Raw genomic sequence first — 24,542 nt, forward strand, 5'->3', positions numbered from 1 at the left:
TATTGATTTATGAGAAAGAGGTACGGGTTATCATGACAGATTTCGTCCACTTTCGGTGAAAACAATATGACGTATGGAAAATGCGCAAAAAAGAAAAGTTAAGTCAATTGTCCCGCCCTGGTGTCTAGAGTAGTCAATTGACCAGACGCATATATCTACCGTATTGCAAACTTACCGTCATCACTTTCGTATATCAGGGCGATATCCCTCCATTTCCAGTACTCCATAAGGGCTGTTTGAGCCTCAGCAATCTGTACGGGATCAGGGAATAAGTTCAGCGAGTGTTCGTCATCAATCAGGGACGGATCCCAACGAAACTCAATATGAGGAAGATCAAAATGGCGAGCCATAGATGAGACATGAAGAGAGCTCACTGGTGACGTTGGCCCAAAAACGACGTTTACATCTGATTCCATTAACGCGCACACTATATGAATAGAATGTAAAAGAAACAATGTGAAAGCAAAGAAAAAAATAATTGCGGGTTAATTATATAGTGTGCTAAGAGGAAGAACTATTTAACATATAAGATCGATGGCTTCGCTAATTGGTTTTGGGTAAACTAGAATATATGCCACCGTTAGCATTGAATGTACCAGTAGAAAGACAGTTGCAACAAAATTAGTCATACTTCGCAACGAAGAATTCTTGTAGAACCGCTAAAAACCGCAATTAGAACAAAGAAAAAAACCCTAATAAACTATGGGACGTTCTAATGTATCACTCAAGATCCATATACTAAATGGTCCTTTACAGGTTCTATCGTTAAACAAACGCAAATCTTCGCTCCTACTACGGGTGCCGATTATGGAAGTGAAGGCAGAGGATTGAACCTAAGCTTGTCCTCAGTTTCCTAAAATTACGCCAAGGAATTATAATAAATATATCGTTTATAAATATAATCGTTTTGAGTTTAATCACGCCCTTTACAAAACACCTACTCCCTTTAGAATTGAGATATTCATTATGACATTAATAGGGTAAGTTCACTCGCATGCGCAGAGTTAGCTGCCCACCAAAGCCAGGAAAACAGACAGACTCTAGCCAAATATTTAGGTAAAAATAATTTTTAGGTTTTACGCACAACTTAATACCTAAATTAAGTTTATTTATGACATAGAGTAATGTGTTACTTACTGCTTTGGATGGCTTCGAGAATGTCGTCATTCTGAATGACTTTGGAGACAGCCTTGAGGTTCGAGTCGACTAATTTAGATGCGATATAGAGGAAATGTTTCGCAAGATCCTGATCCTCAACGATGATTCCTATGCAAATATTAAGCGAGAAAAGCAATTTTACAGCTGTAGCCAAAAGAGCTACGAGTTAAAAGGTGACCAGAAGAGAGAAATGAAGCGGACTGAAGTTATTACTAGCCTATCTAACCCGTTGGGACTACGACGCGATCTTAGCCCGTCTCTGAAGTATATTCAGGGTATTGGTACCCATTAAGTACCCAGGGTATTGGCTGCCATTAAGTGCGTGATGGTGCGCTTGTAGACGACGCGTGTCATTTTAACATGGATGAAATAAAGAAATGACAATTCATGTTTTATTAAATAATATTTTGTATGCACGATACGTCGTATTTAGATGACGTAAACTTCCGAAAATAAATTGCGTAAGTTAATTATACTAGCACAGCAGGCTGATCAACTATAGGGCATACCATTTTGTTTAAAGTGAAGAAACAGTTTGAATTTGCGCGCCATTGAATCCGCGTTTGTGCAAATTGTAGAATGCCCACAAAAACTAGAAACTATAAAGCTCGAACAAACGGGCGGTTCGAGCATTTCGGAGACGGACCACAGCCCATCAAAAACGATACTCATCCTGGAAGGCCTATGACAGCGATGATGGACGATAACGTCGAAAGCTAAAACAACTCGTAGTTAACGACCGCCTAATTCCTCTAAGTGAGCTAGCAGAAGAGATAGGGAAATCAATTAACTCATGTAAAATAATTCTGAGCGTCCATTTAGATATCAGATGGTAAAGTTTACGCCGAATGTCCAGCGGATAAACACCCATAAAATACTGTATCAGGAAAATCTTTTGGCACCCCTAGGAAAACAGACCTTGTGTGAATACATCATTACAAGTGAGTGTACGGCTAGAACGACAGAGGTAAGGCGCAGTCTTCCAAATAAACGAAGTTCGATCGATGCTTTTTGCAGTTTTCCCGGACTGTCGGGGGATCGTTAATCACAAGCAGATAACGTCCCCAAACACTAGCAAAAAAATCCGAAAAGATTGCACGAGCTTGTCCGATGCAACAGACCAGAATGATGGCATAACAAGTGCTAGGTTCTCGATCAGGGCAATATATTGGCTCACATGTCACCAGTCGTTGAAAAATCAGCTTCCTTGCGGCTCTTTCTGATGCCGAAAACTAAAAAGAAAATTCAAGAAGAAGCGTTTTGACTCGATAGAAAAGAAAATTTAAGAAAAAACGCTGACCAAATTAACGATTATCTCGACCATCGAATTTGAAAAGTGTTTTGAGGACTGTGACAAGCGATAGCATAAGCCTGTTGCTTACGGCGGAAACTATTTTGAAGGGACAGCGTCAACTAGGACAACGTAATTTTTGTTTTTATTTGTTAACTGCTTATCAATCTGGGGAAAATAAATTACTAAGGGTTACGTTTCTGGCGGCCGTAAGAGGCGTAACGCAGGGCATGTTAAAGAAAGCCTCTATCTAGCAACTGCACGTGTTCTAAAATAGGATATTATAGTTTTGCAGAGACAAAAGTAGACGTCATACCGTGCTTTAAACAGCCCGTCATTGTCACATAGATAAGTTTCTGAAAATCGATAAATGTAATATTTAAGACCAGATTCGAGCAAGCATTATCGACACTTCTTCGGAAAGACGTAGCAACGTCTGCAATAGATATTTCATAGCGTTTTGTAGGAACTCCTGAATACAACCAGCATGGCTCTCAGTTATTTTATTACATTCGTAATGTGTTCGCTTCAATGGAAGCCTTTATCCCTCCGAGAAACCATTTGAATAGGTTAGTGTGCCAGGTCAAAACTTGATAGGTTGCGATACATATGTGAATGAGTCAACGCGGTTTTCTCCAGCGTTAACTGAATAGCGTTACATAATACAGATAATTGATTTCTAGTCGATTGACATTTGGCCTGTTTTCAATATGGAGCCCTTGTTTCAATCAGTGAGTCAGATGTCAGGGAGACACCGAGCAGGTATTCATGATACTACATCTACTATGTATAAAGGTAACACTGTTATTAATTCTACAGGACAGGAAAGCCTTTTCCCTGTTGGCGAGTGGCCAGTATTTCATATCGGAATTACTCGAGGCCCGTGTTCAGTTTCAAGTAAGAGAAGGCTTAGAATAGAAGCCTGACTCCATGTGACACTGGCATTCCGGCCAACAACCTGGCCAATCGATATGCCTAGCACGCCGCATTCACCGAGGGCTTCTGAGTAATGAGTTGCTCGGTAACCTGATCACACATACAGCGAGAGGTAGGCAGTCCCGGGCAGAGTCAGTGATCAGCTTATCGCAGGTTACCTAGGCTAGAAGAGTCTAGTCGGGCTGAATCGCATTTTATGTACGTCTGCTGTATAGTATGATATTAGGTATCACCCGACGCTTCGTCGACTGTTTTGACATCATAGTGATGCCGTGTGCTGCCCGAATCGATTACTAAGATCAGTGGACTGCGGCACAGTCGACCCGCATCGGCAGACTGTATCGCGACAATAACCCAATAGTGGGTCTACTGCTACTTGATGCTGTCCCCATTTCAGCGCCTCGAACAACGACTGATGCTGGTAATAATGCCATAGAAAATTCTTGTCTCCCGGTGCTATGTATCTGATTCATAATAATTTCGCTGATAATGCGCGCTCATCCAGTGGGGTTCGATGTTGGTTTCCTTTGGTACAATCACGTCGACCTTTAGCGAACTGGATGAAACTAGAGAACGCTTGTGTTGATCTGCTAGTTCTGTGTGCATAGCATGTGTATAAGGGCCAAGACTTGGAAATGTCTTTCAGTTCTGACCATTTCCTATTGTGATGTTGTGAAATTCAAAAGAACTCTTGCTTTGTTTATAGTATCTTGTATGCTAGAACTACAAGCACTTACAAAGGGTCCACAGTTATTGCTAGAGAAGCCAGAACCTTCTAAACATCTGCTCCGGTTGCCCTGTTTGGCCATTACGGAATCGGTCGGCTTACTCTATTGATGATTTCAGCTATTCGCAAACAATGGAGCGTAGTATTCATTTCTAACCGAGAAGATGCGTAACACCCACATTTATAAAATATTTCTACGTTGTTTTTGCTCCATAAACTTCTCATATAACCTGCAAAGATGGTCTCTATTTTTCGAAGCGACGTGATAGGGTTCGAGTGATCTGGTTGTACCCTTGCATGAGTTAGGGCAAAATCTAAATACTAAATATATCGCTTACGCAAATAGGTTACGTGTATAGTTTATGATATATGCGATGACGATCAGAACTTTTTACGATTTAATGTCACCTGTATAGTATGCAACGGTTTCCCTGGCGACCTCGTGCGGTGAGAAAGTATTTGTTCAAAAATTTGTTTGACATCTACCTTGTAACTATCCTGGCATTTTAAGCTTAGAATACGCGAGTTGCGTAGCAACAAAAATGAAAAAACTAGGATAAATTCCGGCACTTACATGCAGAGTGAGAGATAATAGTTGAAAGAAACGGCAGGAACTCTTTGCACGAGCCCGATCCCCTTTCTAGTCGCCCCCGTTCTACACCCACTTCGCTTTGTGCCTGCTTTGAACTTTCCGTTCCCTATCAGTTAAGGTTGCTGTTGTACCTGTTTGCTCTGCACGAAGGCACTCACTTGAGCTGGCCAGGACATCAACTTTGGTATGTAATTGGTCGCCATAAACTAAAAACGAAATAATAGGTACTTAAAGTTAATTACGTTGTCAACGATACGTTGTCAATGAATTTTGTTCGTTACTCGTAAGTAATCTAGAGACGATAGCTTTTTTTTAAGGAAAGTCTTTTAAGGAAAGTTTTTTAAGGAAAAAAAAATTGAGAATGAGAATAAAGGTATCGCCATTGCGTTGTACCGGCAAAGCACCAATGATACCTTTTACTAACGTTACCACCATTTCTCCCGTGTCCCAATATCGTCTACTTTACCGAAAAAGTCAGTCAACTGATACTAAGGACTACTTCATCTCTCAATCTCTAAACCATTTCTCTCTTATATCGCTTATGTAGAAGTGGGTTAGTATTTAGATAGCCAACCATTTCTGGGCCATCGGTTATTTTCGAAACCACCAGCTCAGCTTTTGTTGAAGGTGCATATTAACTCCTTTTTGCAATACGCCGTCCAACCTTAAGTTATACAAATCGGCCTCTTCAACTATAGATTTTTACGTTTTATATTGATAAAACACAGCCTTGGCTTTACAGGCTAGGCTTATTCAAATCATTCTTATTCAGCAGCGATATTTACTATAATTATTGCATAACTTATCTGAAAGTGAGGAGTTGTTACAAGAATCAACATGTACCTATAAATACGTTATCAGCTTATCTCGAATACTGCCCGGAGAAGAGATAGGTAATGTAGCTACAGCTAAGGTAAGCGCTTTGACCTCCATTCGGTCTGGGTTACACGTCGCCTTGTGTGAGATTCCTTAGGCGAGCAACGTTGTCACCCTTATTCGCTCAAGCCGCTGCTTAGAGCTCTTTACTGCGTGGATGTAACATGGTTGCCATCATTACATTAAGCAAAGACAAAGAGCGTTAAAAGGCCTTATAGTCTCTTGAAGGAAGGTACAGAAAGTGAGCCTGCAGACGTTCGCTGCCGTTCGCTCCAAGTGCACAAGCGTTCGTCGTTCCTTCCCTAGCAAAGAGGAAATGAAGATCGTGAGCTGAGTTTGAAGGGAGTCGGGCCGTCGTCTAGGCATCTGACACAGGCACACCAAACAGCTTGTCGCTCTAAACCATTTCCTAGTACGGACCCGTTACAGAGTTGACGGCCATGAGTCTATAGTGTCCATCGGGACATAAGGCAAAGCCCCCTATGCCCTTGAGCGTCGTTGAGATAGCTTCGAGTCTCGAGGTTCGACACCTCGACGACGACGAAGCCGAATACGGCTACAACATGAGATTAATCCTGGGGGACAACGTTACAAAGCAGCTAAAGGGGATCTGACTTCAAAAGACTGCTTCCAACACGATGTACGATGACCGAGGTCTTACTTGGGCTTCAGCGTCTTCCTTTCAAAGCTAGCTTGCTGCTCCTCAGATACAAGCGAATTCCAATACGATGAGACTGTTCCGTTGATGCACGCTACTATGTAACATGAAAGAAAGCGTGTGAAGCCTTGTCTCTAATCTAATAGTAACAATCGTAAGAATTATCTTGAGACAGCCATAGGGACGTATAAAGGAACAAAGACGTAAGGCTCATGATAGCCTTCACTCTATGGGTGGTATACCGACACCCAAACAGATAGAAAGCCACTGTTTTTAATGTAATCGTTTCTATGATTGCAGTATCTTGAATTTAATATATTGCTTACCGTTCCAGTAGCCAATTGTCTGACATCATAGGCTTTTTATATTTACAAGAATAGAAGGGTGTTTTGGGTATATTAGGTAAAAGGTTTGTGCGATAAAACGGAACATAGTTGAACAAAGCACTATTTCGGCGTTGATAACTTGTATCTTTTGCTTCGAGTAGTTACAGTTTGCACAAGATGCAGAGCTCAATTTTTTGAGTCGATTTCATGTGACTCAAGATATACTCTGTGATTTCTTCATTACTTCTTCACTGGCGGCCTTTCTTTGGCAACTTTTCACTTTCGCTAAATTTTCACAGAAATCTTTTTAATCGAGACAAAGTCACAGTCTTTACATTCTCCCAGGAACTTTGAATCTTCTCGCAGGAGTAAGCCGACGACGTATCTATCCATTTCTGAGTATGCGTTCAAGTTCTAAAATAAGCGTCTACATCGACAACCTGTATTAACTTATCTGCTTTTGCTTTGATTTAAGTGAGCGAAACGTAAAAGCAGTGTTAGACGTTGACATTCTGGAATTCCTTCTTCTTCTTTGTAACCATAGGACACACAGGCTGAAAGCGACCGCATGTACGCAGTAGAAATGCGCTCCATTAAAATCCTTATTGTCCTTTGAAACCAGCAAAAGCTCAGCTCAAAATAGTTTTGGTGGAGGTAACCTTACTGCGCCATGTTTCCCAGGCACGCGAATTTATTGCAGGTAAAGTCAGCACCGATCAACGTCTCCTTTATACCTTGATGTAAATTTTTTGATTCGCTAATTCTTTTTTTTTTTAGATTTGAGATAAAGGATAACATGCTTTTCATCGTTTTCGGAGCTTGGAAAAATTTCACTGCGACTGATCGGTCCTTTCAATTAGGGAGAGTTATGCTGAAGACCTGTATTGAGGTTCTTAGCGCCTAACGACATGACCCATCGCATAAGTTGCATGAGACATCCATTTCTTAACCAACCTTAACTAACTGGATAACCAGACGCGGCCAAACAAAGGACAACTGTAAACACTAATCTAAAATGATCTGACAAATAGCGCGGGTCTCATTGGTGATCGACCACGCATACGTCGTCCTTGTTAAAGCCCTATCTGACCCTATATACGAATTTTGCTTCTCCAGAAAAACAATACATAAAACATTTAGCGTTTTGAGATACATTAGTGCATTCAGCTACAAAATTTACATTTGAATAGATTTCTCTTATACCTATTGCAGTATTAAGATAGTTCCTAGTCATACATTATTTGTGTTTATTTTGAAATAGAGGGTAGGTTGTTGTTGCTCATGTTGGTATTGTTGATTATCAGTAGTTTTCAAATTATCAGTTGGATGAATTTCGTCGGATAGAACAATTCTCCTAATGGCCATAGCTTTGCGATAAAATAACCTATTTCCTTTGTGAATTTTCCCTCTAGTTGTTCTTTCTCTTTTTATTGCAAGGACAGACGCTTTCTCCAGAAGTCTCTATGCTTGAATGTAATGTGAAGCGTTTTTGCGGCAGGCTAGAATTAATCTTACCTAGCATCTAAACCCGACTAAATCGATATAACGAGAATATTATAATATAAGCGTCGTAATTCTTGAATTGTCAGTAGCGGGTGCTTTACCGAAAAAAGCTCAAAAAAACTGAACGAAATTATGTTGGACTTTGATGTTCGGTTACCGTTATGTCATTCGGCTGCCAACGTCTCTGAACACCGGCCCTATCGGCATTTTCACGGGTGTGCCCAATGCCGCTGTGCTAATGCCGAACCCAGTTTATTCAACTGCCTCGTTCGTCATAGTCTGTATGGCGTTCTCAATACGTGCATGATTCGTTCGTGACCTTGTCTGCATTCCCCTCGTACGGAACTTGTATCGTGGATAGATCAGGTGCGGCCTCCAGTTGTTTCAGTTGGGCGCTGATGTTCTTTGTCTTCCGTATCAAATCATATGCACCCGATTTCGACTGCCAAGGCAGAACAGATTTCATCGTTAGTTTTTCCCTCGTAGGAATCAAACTGGTGAACGTGTCTTAATAAACATACTGTTTTCAGTCGTCTACGAATTGTTGCTACAATTCCGAGCTTTAGTTCCCGCGCGATTGGACTATGGCCATCTTCGTTATTCGCTGAGGCTATGGTGAAATGGGACGGCTCTTATTACGCTTATTACGCTCGTCCGATTCAATTATCTTGACGTAACAAAACGTAAAACATAGACGACTATTTTGCGAAACGTTTCATAAAGCCTGGGAACTAACCGACACCAAATCTGGTTAAGCTAATTTTTTTTTGTCGAGTTTCGTCTTCATCTCCGTACGTTGGCTTCCGTGTGACGAATTGGTTCTGATTAAACTGAAAACACAGGATTCTTTCGTCACCTGAATAACTATCTCCGATCAGTTTTGATCTGAAAAGTGAAACCTTGATCGAAGATAGATACACTACCCTGACGTCCAAGCAGTTACCGATAGTTGTGAGCTTAGTTTAAGCATGTTTTACTTTAACGTTGAATTGATCGAATGCTATTGGCGATGACGTAAAAGTTAGCCGTGTTTATAGTTAAATTCGATGTTATTTCAAAACAATACGATATTTTCAATCAATTGAACGCATAATTCATCGTTTTCTACCGTTACGAAGTGGGTGAAAGTTTAGCGTTAGATCTATTCTCATACGCGCGAAACAAACAATAACCGGTTTCGTGCACGTATCCGTATCCTAACTTTGGTACAACGAAAATGTGCCGTTTATACGCGCCACTATGTCATACAAAATGATAGAAGGACAAAAAATAGAAGAGCTTGTCCTAAGAGCTTCCATTACACGAACATCATGTAGCACGAGAGCAGAAACATGGACATTGCATTTTTTCATTGTTCCCTCTGTCGGTGCATTGTGTTCAGTCTAATTAGTTCGACGACTACCGAGAGATCAATGTCTACTATTCAACAGCACTCATAATATGTCTTCTGTTCATCTATATAAAATCCTATAATTTACATCGTACGGATTACAGACTAGTAACTGATGGCATTTTATACGGGTGTAGAAAAACAGTAATTACCCAAAACAGTAAAAACCCCCAAAAAATTCAACTTAGCCCACATTTTATAATCGACAGCGACCTTAGCTTAGTTCGCCTCAGTCAATCGCGTCTGCATAGAAGTGATTCTGTAGGCGTCTATACAGGTTGTTACTTGGACGGATAGTATTAGTGAAAAGCTGGAAGAATGTTTTTACATTATTTTTGCAGACTTGACAACAGCGCTCCCGGTGGTGCACCTGAACTAGTTTTTGACAAGTCCCGGCACAAACATGCTAACATGCACAGTTGTTGCCTGTCGACAAAGTTATGTTTGTGGACAGCACGATAAATGCAAGTACAGAAAAAGTCGGCTGGACGCTCGGATCTACCGGGTCACATCTGTGTCCGAAGTTGAACAGATTATTTCAGGCCATGCTCTAAACACTTCGCAATAGAAGCAGATATTTCGCACATGCTGCACATCGCAAGTGCTTTTTTTGACCTGATTGTCTTAGTTGTACTTATACGAACGATATATTTGTCCAGAGGATTCTTACCGTACCGAGCTTGCACGTCTCCATGCAAATTTATTGGGTCAATGGTTTCGTAAACTTACACTGTTTATCTGGCTGCCATAAAAGACTACCTTAAGACTGGTACTGATTCCGATGGCCGCAAGCGGATGTGGGTGCAGTGGCTAGCAGCTTGTCAGTTCAGTCATGGATGTGTTCTGCCTATCAGGACCTCGGCTAATGCTTAATGCAGTGACCCACTGAATTACGCCGTGTCTGCCGACATTCGTGGAAAAGATTGTCGGGGGGTACAGGCAATAGAAATAGGAGAGTGGTACCAGTTGGAGGGGTTTAGAGGAGAGCGTTGCTACGTAGAACCGCTAACGAGAGAGGATTAGGCAAGCAGACGCGCCTAACCTGCATATGAATGTAGTTCTCATTTCAGCCTGGCATGCAGAGTTGACAGCGAAGTACCTCTCATGAAGTTCTATCCTCTGAAGATGCACATTGGTGCATCTCACAAACACAGCTGGGGAATAGCTGAGAAATTCTCAGTGGTCGGCGACTACATACACGCTCACTAGACAACACCGTGTTTTTTTGCTGATGTCTTCATTGCGCTGCTCACAAGCACAACAAAGCTTGTTCGAATAAAGTAAGATGGCCGTAGCTTGGGCATGCCCATTGCTTAAAGGATAAATGTATGAAACTAGAGTTTTAAACGCAATTCTATATTCTCAAAACGCTAAACTGTTACATGTAGAGTAAAGGTCCCGTTGCTGGCACAGCAGATGTGAATCATCCCATTATCATGTGTACGCTTAGTTTAATTACTCTCATTAATTAAAGCTTCACTTACGTTTTCATGTATCTCCATAACAAAAACTAATTAAAATTGAACAGTTTCTATAAAAGTCAACCCAACGTCATTTGACCTTATGGATACGTTTTCATAGCTATAATACCGTGTCTCAGTGCTTCACACAAATCGAAATCCACATGTGGCCAAATACCCCTCGAAAAAGATTAAATTGAAGTTGCTTCCAGTGCTTTCTACGTAAGAAATGAATCGAACGTGGCCCATATTATGAAGTATCATTGGAAGCGACCTCGCTGTGGAAATCAATACATATATTATATTCTAACAGGGAATAAAGCAAAATGATAAAAATCCTAATTGGTTGAAACTCATATGAGCTTGCCCTGAGAATATGTATTTCTCAACAGAGGTCCCTTCTCTGCTTTTTTTCTTGTAATTAGGAGAGAATTACGCGTGAGATGATAAATTTATTCGCCCAATTGAAAAAATACTAATTAATTATTTTCCTAGAGTCGAGTGGGGAGAACGTTTCGCTCGCCGCGCCTATTCGACAGCTTTGATAAATAAAAACAACAAATACCCTTTCAATATTCGACCTATATTTGCTGACTGAAGAGCGCCCTTTACCACTTAGCGAAGAGTAATTGCGACAAGAGTCCGTAAATTACGTACGAAGGGACGATCAAGCATGAAAAAGATGGGCTGGAAGACTAAAACTATCCAGATCATCCGATATTTTCTTAAACCTTACAAATATATGCCGCACGTCATTGATCATGTGGTGCAATTTTTTTTCAGAACCACATATAGACATATAGGGAGCGTGAATTGTCATTCATAAAAAAGCAGTTGTCCTGGAGGTTTGTACTCGTATCCATATATTTACTTTACTGAGTTGATCTCTATGTGTATTAATAGGTGGCTTTTATATTGGGTAGATAAGTTCGAGGCAAGCTATGCGAGGAATACTTAGTTAGTTAGTTAGGAATACTTAGCATAGTTTCCTCAGTGCGATTCTTTCGCCTACACTAAGACGTATGCAGTGAAATTATGTTGTAAGACACAAACAGTTTAATAAAAATCTTGATATCCATATCTGACTGCTAACCACGAAGCCCAAGCTACTGCTAAATACTAATGAGCCTCTGTGGAAATATTCCCAGCATTTCCTACGATTTGAACCGATTTATATGTTTTATCGTATCCTCCAATCTCTCCAGATGAGACGATGTCTGTGCAATTTATTTTGCAAGCTCTTTCTAAAGTTAGCTTAATGAGATCGTTGTCGTTTATTAGCTCATTTAAATATGACGATACTTACAAACGAGCTGGATGGAAGAGAAATATGATTGATAGGCAAAAACTTTGCCTAAAAGTCACAGACATTTACCCCAGAGTACAAGTCAGTATATCTGAAATTAGCACCGGCCCAGATGGGTTCCAATATGGGCACTTTTCCGTCGGTAATTATCTAATCGTATAACCCAGAGGAGGAGACAAGTATTAATTCATTTCTTCGGAACATCTATCATAATAACGATCATTGCAGCCATATATTGGGGAAGATCAAATAATAACTTACGACTTGGAGCCAGCGAGTTGCTTTTACCAATTGTTGGCATTTTTAGGAAGTGCTCAACTTTCGCGCCGAAGTGCAGGCTACAGAAAATCATCTATCTGAAGCAAATAGATTGTACAAATTGTTAGATAGATGCTAATAAAGTCCCGAACCCATTTGAAGGGGAACCGAGAGCGAAGCCTTTTAAACAAGAACACCTCGTAGCCCTATTGATGGATCTCTACTCGATACTGACGATGAAATATGTTATGCTTGATAGAATAGAACTTCAAGGAATTCGAGGCGAATTTCATAAATCTATTTTCGTTTTTTTTCTTTGTTTTTTGGACATAGCTGTCGTCTTCGCACACACGGCGAAATGACGGGAGAGACGTTCAGCTCGAAAGTATATGAACACTAGCTCGTAAACGTATTTCATTAACATGTAACACTCGAAAAGCGTTAAATATAACACTATGATATATTTAAAAAAAAGAAAAAAGATATAATAGATGCATTCGCATACCACATTTCAAAATTCTCCTGGGGGTAAGGTGCCATTCGCCGACGCCCGATGAAATGTCCACCCTGTCAATCGTGTTTCTTTCCTATTGGGTTTATGGATTTAGCGATTCTGGTGAAAGGAGCGCAATTATATTCATTGCCTTTGATTCATTGTGACGTAATGTGCTGGTAAAACAACACTTTTTCACGACAGGAAAAAGCTTGTGGCAGAAGAAATAGAATATTTTGAATAACACAGGCGTTGCCTACTTGATCATTACCAGTACCCCTGTGCCATAACTATCCTGGAGAGAAAGCACAAGTAATGCTTTCGGCCTACGCTGTCAATTCAGGAGTTGCACCATGTACGCTGCCATGCTTTCGCAACGTCCTGGTCCCTGCATCCCCACATTCGAAGCTTCTACGCGCAGAACGGCCCTGTACCACGAAAACATCTAAAAAAGCAATGTCTTGTTGGGCGTTTTAGGCGACAACGCTCGAGGTAGTAGCTTGAGCGAACTAGCAGGTTGTCTGGCCTATAGATGACTGTTTGGGTTAGGCGATCGAGCAGAGCATTGCATCGCAAATGTCCAAGTGTGCTAGATGTGGTTTCATCTGAGGTAAGCAGGCACCTGCCGCTGCGGTCTCGAAACAAGTCACATTTTTTGTTCCCATAGCGCCGAAACTCGCAATGGAAGCACTACGAAGCTCGTAATGCCCAAAACATATCAGCAAGTATCGTGGTAAGTACGAGCCGTTCCAAAATATAGGAATTTTTGTCACCTGGGTCTCTCAACGAATCTATGAAACTCAAACCCATTTTCGGCGTGGGTTTTGGGTGACATGCATCGCCATTGTTGGCAAATTTTTGTTCTCTCACAAATGCGTTCGCAGCAAAGAAACGCCCCTCTAGGCGTTGCAATACCCTTTAGAAGTCGACGTGTCCTATGTTATTTTGACTTCAGAAAATTAAGTAAGAGACAAAACAAAAAAGACCTTTTTAACTTCTTGGCTTCGAGCGGGTAACTAGGTTTTTCACTACTCGAACTTTCTCCGAGTAATATGAATGTGAAAGCTGATGAAGTAGAGTATAACGCGGTTCAAGTAGATATGCTCCATCAGCCCCGAAATTTCGCGGGCGCATTCGCTGGGCTGAATGACATGTGCTCGGACTAGGAGAAGCTCCCGTGCATGCAGAACGCCACTTTTTCCTCGTCTTCGGGACGCGTGTTGATTTTCCAATACCTTCTAATCAGGTCCAGTGTACTGCATAACCAAGTACCCTCGGAGCGTCAGTAGCACCGTCGATTCTCGGTGGGAGATAAACATTCCATTTGTTGAGCGCATTTGGTCTCCAGTAATAACGAAAAAAATCGCACAGTCTCACCATTTATCGTCATGAAGACAACGGGAGGGGACCGCTTCTGGACGGGGTTCTATAACCCTAAAACTTTTCTAGGGTACTATATATTTAGCAGCGGCCTCGTCGGCTTTTTAACCAAATACAGTGATCCTACAGGTTGCTTGCGTAACATTTAACACAAGTCCGTGCGTTCATGTTTATAACGCCTTCCGGGGATGCGTGCACGCTCTGCGGAAGAGCGCTTATGACCCTGTCAGGTTGAAACACAGCATTTTGTCGTGTTGTTTAGTCCAACATCACCACATAGAAAATTTAGGAGATAAATTGTGTTCACGTAACTAAAATCATTGCGAACGCGGTTTTATCCACGACAGGCATAATCTATAATGTCGTCAGTTGGAACAGTGACACAGGACGAAATGCGACCAATCTTGTGTAAGAGGCGCACTTAAATGGTAAAATTCATTTAAATTTTGTTGGTGAAGTGCTCCAGCTATGCTAAATCGGACGGAAGAGAAGGAGAAAAGGAATAGTCCTGGTGACGCTCTCAGAAAAACTGGCGAAGACAGCAATGAGCTCAGGAATGCCGGTCGCGATACTATTGGTCTTAGCTTTTGCCTAGGTCTGGGTCCCATAGCTGGTACCAAGTGCTGCGACAGACTTGATTTGCTCGACATCGAACAGCCCCTATATATTCGTATTTACCTAAGGATATGTATACGTTATGGACGTATGAGAATAACAGCATCAACTAAAAAGCGTTATTTGTCCTTTTTTAAACATGGAGTAGTTCTACTATTTAGTTTCGATAAATCGATATGTTGCCAGCAGACAACGGAATGCCACCTTAAAAAACTAAAGGCCGCACCCTAAAGCAATGAACGACTCTCTCGACGGTGATATTACAACAGTAGCCCTTTTCCTTCAAGTCATGGATTCGTTCAATCTTAATTTTCTTGAACATATGATACAAACCCTATAACCGCCATGAAACACAATTCATCCATGCATTTGCTACCTCCTACGTTTCTAAGCGTGTTCTATTAGCCCTTGCAGAAGTGCGTTTGTTTCGATTCGGCGAGATTCGTATAAACTAACTGGCGGTAATATCTTCCCATAACGCGAAAGTCGACAGGATTAGCGTAAAAATTTTTCCAGTGCACAATTGGTGTGGAATAATCAAATTCGAAAATGAATTATAGAACAAAACAGGGATACCTAGATGGCAAACGGTTATGCTGCGTACTACTGTCGCTCCGATACAGTAGACGGTAAGATTATTGCACTCTGGTTCAGACCTGTACGGAGCAGGTTAAAAAACTAAGGCTTCCAAATTAACTGATTCGTGTTGCAGTAACCTGATTTGAAATAGACTACTTATAGCTACATAGGTAAATATAGAGAAAATAATATAATCTTATACTTAAAAACTTCCCACAGGCAAAATATTTGTAGCGTAGCATAAAGCAACAAGCAGCGATGATAAAGCGGAAGAATAGGCAATGCGACATTTGCGATAAAGGCAAAGGCTCGTATTCTGGTATATAGTATTACCTTATCAACAAACGTGAAAAATTGTGAGGTCATTCGCTGGGGTGTGCCTCATTTCCGCGATTACCTACTCCATTTTTTGCTTTAAAAGTGCTTCCATTGGCAAGTACAAGTACTATAATTCAAACAAGAACGAAGTAGGTTCGAAGCGGATGAATTTCTTGAGACTAACTCAATCACCTTGTCCCAGGGATCACTAGTTGGGGTGTCGTCGTTTTGGCGACAAGTGCTCCTTTGAGTGGATAACGTTGCATCTCTACTTATCGATCGACCCTTTGCAACAGCCGGCCGGAAAGCTCTTGCAAATGCCACTTGTGGCCTGTAATCACCCGCCCCTCCCATTCCCGCCCCAGTCGCACCAATAACGACGGCCGTAATCGATGTGCTAACAATGTTCACGAGTGAGATGCGATGCACAGTAATGAGCTCCTCAATTGCTGAAACGATGAGGTCTTAATAAGTTGCTTTCTCAGCTTCTCGATAATGACGACGATAGCTATGAAGTGGATCGGCAATTCTAATGTAGGCTCTTAATAGGACTTCTTCTTATTGGCGACTACGAATGCCCACGTTCTGTCTGTCCTATTCAGATTTCTTAGCCGTATTCGAAATCGGAGAGAATCCTTGAGGTCGCAGCACGTGCTAACTACTCCTCGAATAAATCAATCAATTCCTGGGATTAACTGTGGCTGATTTTTTTAATAGAGTACAGGAAAAGATTGAATGAGAGCTTAAAATATTAATCTGAGGGTAAATAAATCAAAACCAACAGCCGCAGTGGCTCCGCAGTAACCCTCAAAGCTTTCCGTCTAGAGACCAAAAATGCAGATTTCTAAAATAAAGCTACCGCGATTAGATCTTTCTTTTACATCAGGTTGATAGTAACTGGCTATTAGCTTGAACAGTAAAAATAGTGGGCAAGAAATATGCGTACAGATTGCGCAATGACGACGTGATGGGGCACAATCATAGCATCAGCGTACGGCTGTTCGATCTTGCTAGGACTTCTGCGATAGTGCCAAAGAAAGAGGCGCTGGCGCCCGTTGAAAGCAAACTAGTAAAAAATAAAGGACTTTTTTGGTAGCTGCCAGAATAACCAACAAATATGTAAAGCCATTGTAATCTTAATTATCTATTAGGTATCTATCAACAAATATCTATCAGGTACTGAAATATAATTTCGTCATATTGAGCAACAAACATTTTCATGACCCCAAAGTCCTCTATACTGCATATGACTGTAATGAGAGTAAATAGAAAGTTACTTTAAACGATATTTGCCGACGTCAAAGATTAGATAATACTGTGCTAGTGAGCATTCGTGGAAACTGTCAGACCGCCGTTTGCCGTCGGCCAACGGAACTTTTTTTTTGCCTCAAAAAGTCATAGCTTTCTGTTTACGTAGGGATGAGAAGACAGCAGATCGACAACAATAAAATTGTTCAGAATAGGTAGTCTGAATACTGGATTTGTTTGACTAGTGAGCTATATTTAAGTAATGTGTTAATTACGTTTACGTAAGTACCCTACTGGTTTTATGTGGGACGCCTTATCTTATCATTAACGAGGCAAGCAGCTCATTAATGAGCTGGTGTTTTGAGAATACGTTTAGTAGTTGATTTTTTTTTTTGCTCACAAACGATCATAAACTAATCCATACAGGACCGTAGAGTACGCGTTATTTCTATATAACTATTGTCCTGATTTCGTTTCGTCAATGCCCATACGTTTTTGTTAATAAATATTGTGGTCGATTGAGAAGCTATGAGAATGAGGTTCGTTTGAAGGCATAAGAAGCATGGGTGCGTGATTGTTGATCTATGTCAGTAGCCGAATGTATGCTCATCCTGCAAATCTATCAACGATTTGTTTTGGCCTTTCTTGACACGATTAGGCCACTTCTACGGCCGGTGGACGCTGACACAATCACGAACACACGACGGCATGTCTGAGAAATCTTAGAAACTAAAATTGACTACGTACACTGTTATTATACTATTCTTAAACGAAATTTTTAAGCATTAAAATATAAACTATGTGAAATCAGCGATGAAATGAACGCAGCTCTAGTTCCAGGGAGTGAATCGATTACGAGCCGTCCTGATCGTTTATGCGATACTACGTAATCAGTGATGTAACAGTGCAATGAAACTCGTTTGGATACGTACTGCTTGGGCACGTCGTTCGTATATCACTGTAAACCAGCCTTTTCCCAAGTATAAGCCCGATATATTTTTGCCAATGGGTGCTTTGAGGCTGCCATATCTTTTTATAATCAGTCTATGTATTCAGCGTATTTTCCACCCAGGTAAATATTGCTTAATTTCCATTATATTTTTGTCTGATAAAAGCTACGCTGTGTTGTCTTTTCACGTATAACTATTTCTGCATTTTACCATCTCGGAATCGTTCTCCGGGATAAATATTGGGCTGATTCGAAACCGCAGTACCGGTGTTACTGTGAATTATCATTATTCCTTATATAGAATGTGGTAGCAAATTCATATGTCATCAAGCATATGCACTCCCGGACTTTTTCCTTGCTTGCATAGAAAACCTGCAGCCAATATCAAATTCCAAATTAGAGATATCCAATACCCAGCGATGGTGCAATGGCGGTGATCTTCGTTTCAATCGAAGCTGGATTTCTTATTGAATGACCTATAACGTAACATAGAGCAGTCTCTGTGAGGAACGACACAAAAAAACATCATGCTTCCGTCTAAACTCAGAAATCTTCAGCCTGAATTCAGCGAAAAACGAGTTGCGTGACTCGAAATAAGAGATCGAACGAAGTTACCTTTCATTACAAGCGACAATGTAAGCATATATAGATGACTAAGTAATGTATTTTCTATAGTAATAGGTTGAGCACGCATATAATATCACAGCAAACGGCTCAGTGGAATATAATTCCTATGTTATATAGTTGCCGGTTCGTTAATTTCTCAGTTGTGCTTCTCAACCACGTTAGCCTAGTTCTGGTTACCGTGAAAGCATGAAGGCTGCGCAAATGACCGCAGGATTCAACAACTGCTTCGCACTCTCGTCATCCGCCAACTGGTCCTGAATGAACCGTCTATACAGCTTCAGCCATACTTTCGACATTGTATATTACCATCATTGATCGTTGCAACGGAAGCTTGACCCCTATGGCCTACTCTCATTGACTGACGACTTTACAGCCTTACGTTTTAGACGTTTATCTTGTTTGCCAGCTATTTGCCAAACAATTGGCCATCTCGCGTCGACCTCCAGCGACCGACTAAGCAAGATGCCCGTTGAGGAGGACAAAGAAGAAGAAGGGCCGCAAACGTCATCTGTAAACCTGCAGGAGAATTTCCCTTGATGAAGATAAAGGCTTTACGAAAAAACGCTAGTTTCCGTCTCTCCTGCCCCGCCGAGGCAAGATGCCGAGCTAGCTCCTCCCCTGACACCAACTCAGTTCAGCTCCCTCGTACCTAGCGCAGTTCGCCAACGCCGCGAGCATCGGGAATAGCGGGTAAAGGCTCCGAGGTCGCTCCGCGAGTCGCTTCTCGCCATTGAAAATAGCTTCCCTTTTGTCTACTTTGCGCTGCTACAGCTGCTTTCCCTGCGACTGGTGCCACTGTGGCCATTGGCGCAGCTCGTAGGAGCCACCAACCTGTAGTGGTGGCATCGGTGGCTGCCGAGCAGGATGGGCAATGTGCCTCCAAGGGAACATAACGTTTGCTTCTGTCGTATTTTGCTTCGTGCTACTCGCTGTCGCGTTGTATGTGCCTTCGTTTTGATTGACGGTGGGCTATACACAGCATAACACAACAGCAGCAGTACTCGACATAGGATGCCCCTTAGTTGCCCACTGTTGCAAAGAGTATTCCCGCCGATGCTACAGTCACCGTAGTAGCCTTAATGGCTGTTACACGGACGGCTGGACAGACACGTCATAGGAATCGGCCTACCACAGATCCAAGCAGTAACTAACATCCATAGCACATACGCAGACAAGCAACGGCGGGCAGGAAGACTTACTGGAGGGCTGGCTTCGTAAAGCGCTTGGTGTTGCGCGTATGGCCTGTCTCGTTTGCAGGCACAGTCTGATACACATTTCATATAACACATAAGGGGCATCCGCTCGAAGAGACATCCGCCTTCTTACGATCGCCGTCAGCAATTACAATAACAGAAACGATGACAACCCTACCACAACAGTGATTGCAACAATAACAAGAACAATAGCGGACAGCAACAACGATACTATATTCCGAGTAGTGCGGCGTACGGCTAGAGCAAATGTTCCACTATGTGTAGTACACTGCACATTAGGAATACGTCTGTACGCCTCGTCATATGGAAAGCTAAATACCCCGATCTGCACGGATCCGTACGACCGCTCTTAAAAAATTGACTTATATCGTATCGAAGGTGAATGAACGCAAACAAATATTCGTAATACCTTCCGTGGAAAAGTATCGGAACTGTCATTTATCATCAGGCTCAGGTTGTGGAATTTCCATAGACTCTTCGTCGTCTCCTGTATTCGTGCAGCCATGAAAATCTGTGCTTTTATTTCGCAGTTTCCCTTGAAAAACGCTTCTTGGGTAAGGGGTAATCTCACTTACTGTGTGCCTAATTAGGACGATACACGGGTCAGTTATCGAAAAATTGAAAATGCTCGTTCCTGGGCCGTAAGAAGCTAGGGAGTCTGAGAACCTCTAGGCGGAATGTGTTGATGAGACGCGTAATTTATGGAGAGCTGTTTCTAACATTAAAAATATACTAATTAACCAAAACTCGCGCTTCTTTTTTTCTTTTTATCTATTGAGCTGCTTCGAATGGACAATTTTCTCATTCACAAACGCGGGAAAACTTTATCAATTGCCTGTACGTCCCATCTAAACAATCTTTGGGTGCTAAAATACAAGGATTTCCGGGAGAATTCGGGGAATAATCTGAACAGCAGGATTGAAAAATGACTAGTTAGCAAGAAAAAAAAAAGAAGAAAAAAGAAAAAAAAAATGTAAGAAGCACATTGAAAAGCGCTTCTAAGGAAACTACGGCTATATAGAATGTTTAAAGAGAACTTATGATACATCGAGTGGCTTCTACAGTGAGTGTCCCTAGAAGTCCAATGAAAAAATGCGATTTTTATGGCTCATTCTGTTTGAAAAAAGGAAACGACATTTCCTCAAATTATCTCTCAGCGAATAATGTCTGCCGTACAGATATATTTTTAAATTCTCTCGAATAAGTTGTCACTTGAATATAACTGTCTACTGTCTGAAGCCTTGGGCCGATTTAAACCTAGCCATATCACAGTTAAACAAACCCAAGCAGACATTGTCGAACACTATGTCTGTTTGAAATGACATGGATGTTCGTCAAAATATTTCCTCAATAGGGACGAAGCTATTTTCATTTTAAGCCATTATCTTCACAAATCTATGTGTCACGTATATGTGGTTCATAGATGCGTCGTTGATCGTACCAATGGTGCCGACATCTTTGTGCACTCGGGCTGGTACCGCGCCGGTTGTATTCATCCAGCCACAAAGGAATAGTACGCTCAGCGTTGTGACTCCTGCTAGATGTCTCGATCCTGAGCGGTAGCCCATGGCGCCGTAGATGAATCTTCACTCTGAGCTAATATACTAGCACATCGGTTATCGGGTATTGTTAATATTAGTCACGACACAAGCATACAGAATCCGAACAGCGATGCACGCGACAGTTCACGTTCATTTCACCGTAGCACGACACGACGATGGATTAGCACGGATACGTGCCAGCAATAACGGTCAAGCGCATTTTAACTGTTAGTCAATAGAGCGAACCTACAATCGTTCTTAAGTCATAGTCGCTTCTCATAGAATGGTCCCACAATGTGTTTGTTAGGTATCGGCGAACGTTAGAGGACGGAACAGAAAAAAGCGTGATGATGGCAACACAGTAAACCAGCACAGCAGAACTCTAGCTTTCCGTGGTATCTTGATGGCGAGTTCGCCTGGCTGCTGTTGCTGGTTTGCGTTGACTAGAAAAGAAGAGGCAAGCGAGCTTTCGCGGAAAGGGGGCCAGGTTCGGTCAGAAACCTGAAAGCGTGCCTCTTTTCGGGTGAGTCGTTCGAGATTGCCTAGAGCCGCTCAGACTAGACGACAATGAAAAGAGCAAATAGAACGACACTTTTCCAGAGGCTCAAGCACTATAGAGCTACTATATATCGCCATCCTAGAATAGCAGAACGCGACAGGCGATTATGCGCTCTAAGACCACCAATGCAGCAGAGTTTTTGGCCTGTAGTACCTATAGGGAATAAGTTGACTGGCCAGTACTAAAACTTGCTCGGTAGTTTTTTTCACCTAAACTTTAGTTTATGCACATATCAATTTTGTGCCTCCTTCACTTTTTTGAAATTGACGTAATCTCATCTTCCATTTCAGCCTTGGCACGATGCTCCATGTTTTTGCACACCTAACCATTCAGAACGTAATGTAAACATCGCTTATTTATGGCTCAACACACGTAAAATAATTATCTAAAGAGTTGTCTTGCAAAAAAGTAATTGTTTTGGCATGTTTTTTTTTTTTACATAATCGTTCGTCTTTCTCAAGTTGATTTCAGCGCCCTTAGAGAGTAAAACTTTATTATTATTATTATTATACAGTCTCCTGTTTAACGCGTAACATATGTTTACTGTAATTATTGTTATTATTATCGTTAAATTTAAATGGAATCTCTATGTAGCGGTAGATATATGATCTTAAATGTTTCAGTTATCGCGTTTCAAGGAGGCCTAAATTCTGCTATTACCTTTACTTAATTAATGATTTTCGGTTATGTAATTTCTGCGAAAAACATACTATCGTCCGTGCAGGATGTTATTAATTCGGAGACATCTCAAGGCCAACCAGCGTCACGATCTCGACTGCGCTATTTCGGCCTTTCTAAGACGCATTCTGGCACTCCACACCTTAGAAGCTTGTTTGCGAAGGCAATACTATTCATCGAAGGATGTAAAAGAATTAGCCAACGCAGAAACTTCCCAGCAACTCATTCGATAGTATGAAATAAAAAGAGAATACAGAGACTATCTAACTGATGCGAACTCGCTCTAAACAAATAGTAGCAGAAGTGATTGGCACATCTGTAACTCAGCGGCCAGTCGAAAAATTTCATTATATTGTGCGCGTCAGACCTCCGGCTACCGGGGATGCTATGGCCCATGTTTTCGATATTATGCCGGACAGTATTTCCTTTCAACGAGCAGCTTCTTCCATAACGGCCAAACGACAAAAATCCCATGTTATGGAACAGATTGTAGTACTTAAATGCTCAGTTGATACTGTCGACAGAAAAGTGTGCTCTAGGCTATCACCATTTGATCTGCGTCTTCGGACAGATCGTATTTTATTATCATTGTTCCAGTTAGGTGTGTCCAAAGTGTCAAGGTACTGTGATTTATGTTATTTTCACCTCTAATAGGGACATGGTGTATTTTTATTGTGACCAGATGCTCATTCTTTATTAAGTTAAAATTCCACAGGGCTTTTTTCTAGAGCAGGAAACATATGTGTTGTTATCTTTAAGATATACTGATTCGAAAGCTAAATATGTTCGCTAGGTAATAGCTAGTCATTGTTGTATGATAAACGGTCAACGATTCAGCTAACATAATACGTACTGTGAAAGATTTGACTTTTACGAAAAAGCAAAAATGGGCAAATCTATTATAACTTTTATTTTGATCGGACAAAGGAACTGAGTCGTCGACGAGCTACACTGGTTCTTCATCGGTTTGTGTTTCCGCATAGATCGCCCGAAAGAAAGACCTTTTGTGCGCCCCATCTTATAGACGCTTTCAATCAACATAGTAGTGTTAAAGATTCAATTCTGAGCGAAAGCTTACTTATATTCTAACAATCTTGAAGAGGTGGTAATCCCGTACGACCTTCGAAGTAAACTGCTATCTGTATTTGATTCTGTTCAAATGATTTTTTTATATGTACATTGATGTTTTTTTTTGTATGGTAAAAAAAAAGATTGTGGGGCAGTTTGGAGGTCATAGCCAGAGAGGTTTCTTTTTTAATGTAGTAATCTGTATCGTTTGAAGCGATTCATTACGATCATGCCTCGCTTTCATTCGCAGTATTATGCGAGTTTTGTAACATATAGGTGGTTTCCGAGAATTTTCCCATGTGTCTAATCAGGTTAATAAGTATGTCAGTAAGATCGAACTCAAGATATTGTTAGAGGTTCACGGCCGGACAACTAACAATTATGTCCATCGTTTTGGATGTAGTGTACAAAAAGTTCACTTCGACATTTCGAACCCAGTCAATAAAAAAGCGACTTATGAATATATATATTCCAAATAACTTCTATGATACTAGAGAGATACTTTTAAAACATTGATAGTCCGTTCGGCGACAGCTAGGTACACGCGGGTAAGATAGATATCAACAGACCTGACTTACATTTATGTGAATACAAAGCATACATACAGAAATAGGTTTTTTAATCGTTCTCGTACTAGACTTCAATGGATTTGTTCGTTGTTTCTATACCGCTACACGTGGAGCGACCCCTTCCAGAACTTATTAAATGGTTTCAGGGTAGCCGCCCTGCAGCCTGACATTTAGGAGTTGGCTTAGTAACGTAACAATTAAATTTTATTGGACTGCCAAATAA

General features: G+C 41.2%; 1 protein-coding gene across 4 annotated transcripts in view; it reads right to left on the reverse strand.

The window, feature by feature from the left end:
• The window catches only part of LOC111266441 (glutamate receptor ionotropic, kainate 2), a 113,267-nt gene extending 91,392 nt beyond the window's left edge, over nt 1–21,875 (reverse strand). For 3 of the 4 annotated variants that reach the window (XM_086970899.1, XM_022843922.2, XM_022843917.2), the window contains exons 1-3: nt 21,346–21,875; nt 1,138–1,266; nt 176–427 (exon numbers count right to left, since the gene is read on the reverse strand). In XM_086970899.1, coding sequence (XP_086827025.1) covers nt 176–427; nt 1,138–1,266; nt 21,346–21,472 — 508 coding nt within the window. In that variant the 5' untranslated portion in view covers nt 21,473–21,875. The remainder of the gene's footprint in view (nt 1–175; nt 428–1,137; nt 1,267–21,345) is intronic. The other variant, XM_086970900.1, reaches the window with a different exon arrangement.
• Nucleotides 21,876–24,542: the final 2,667 nt, after the last annotated feature.

The sequence above is a fragment of the Varroa jacobsoni genome, unplaced genomic scaffold (genome assembly GCF_002532875.2).
Source record: "Varroa jacobsoni isolate VJ856 unplaced genomic scaffold, vjacob_1.0 scaffold_1083, whole genome shotgun sequence".
Classification (NCBI taxonomy): Eukaryota; Metazoa; Arthropoda; class Arachnida; order Mesostigmata; family Varroidae; genus Varroa; species Varroa jacobsoni.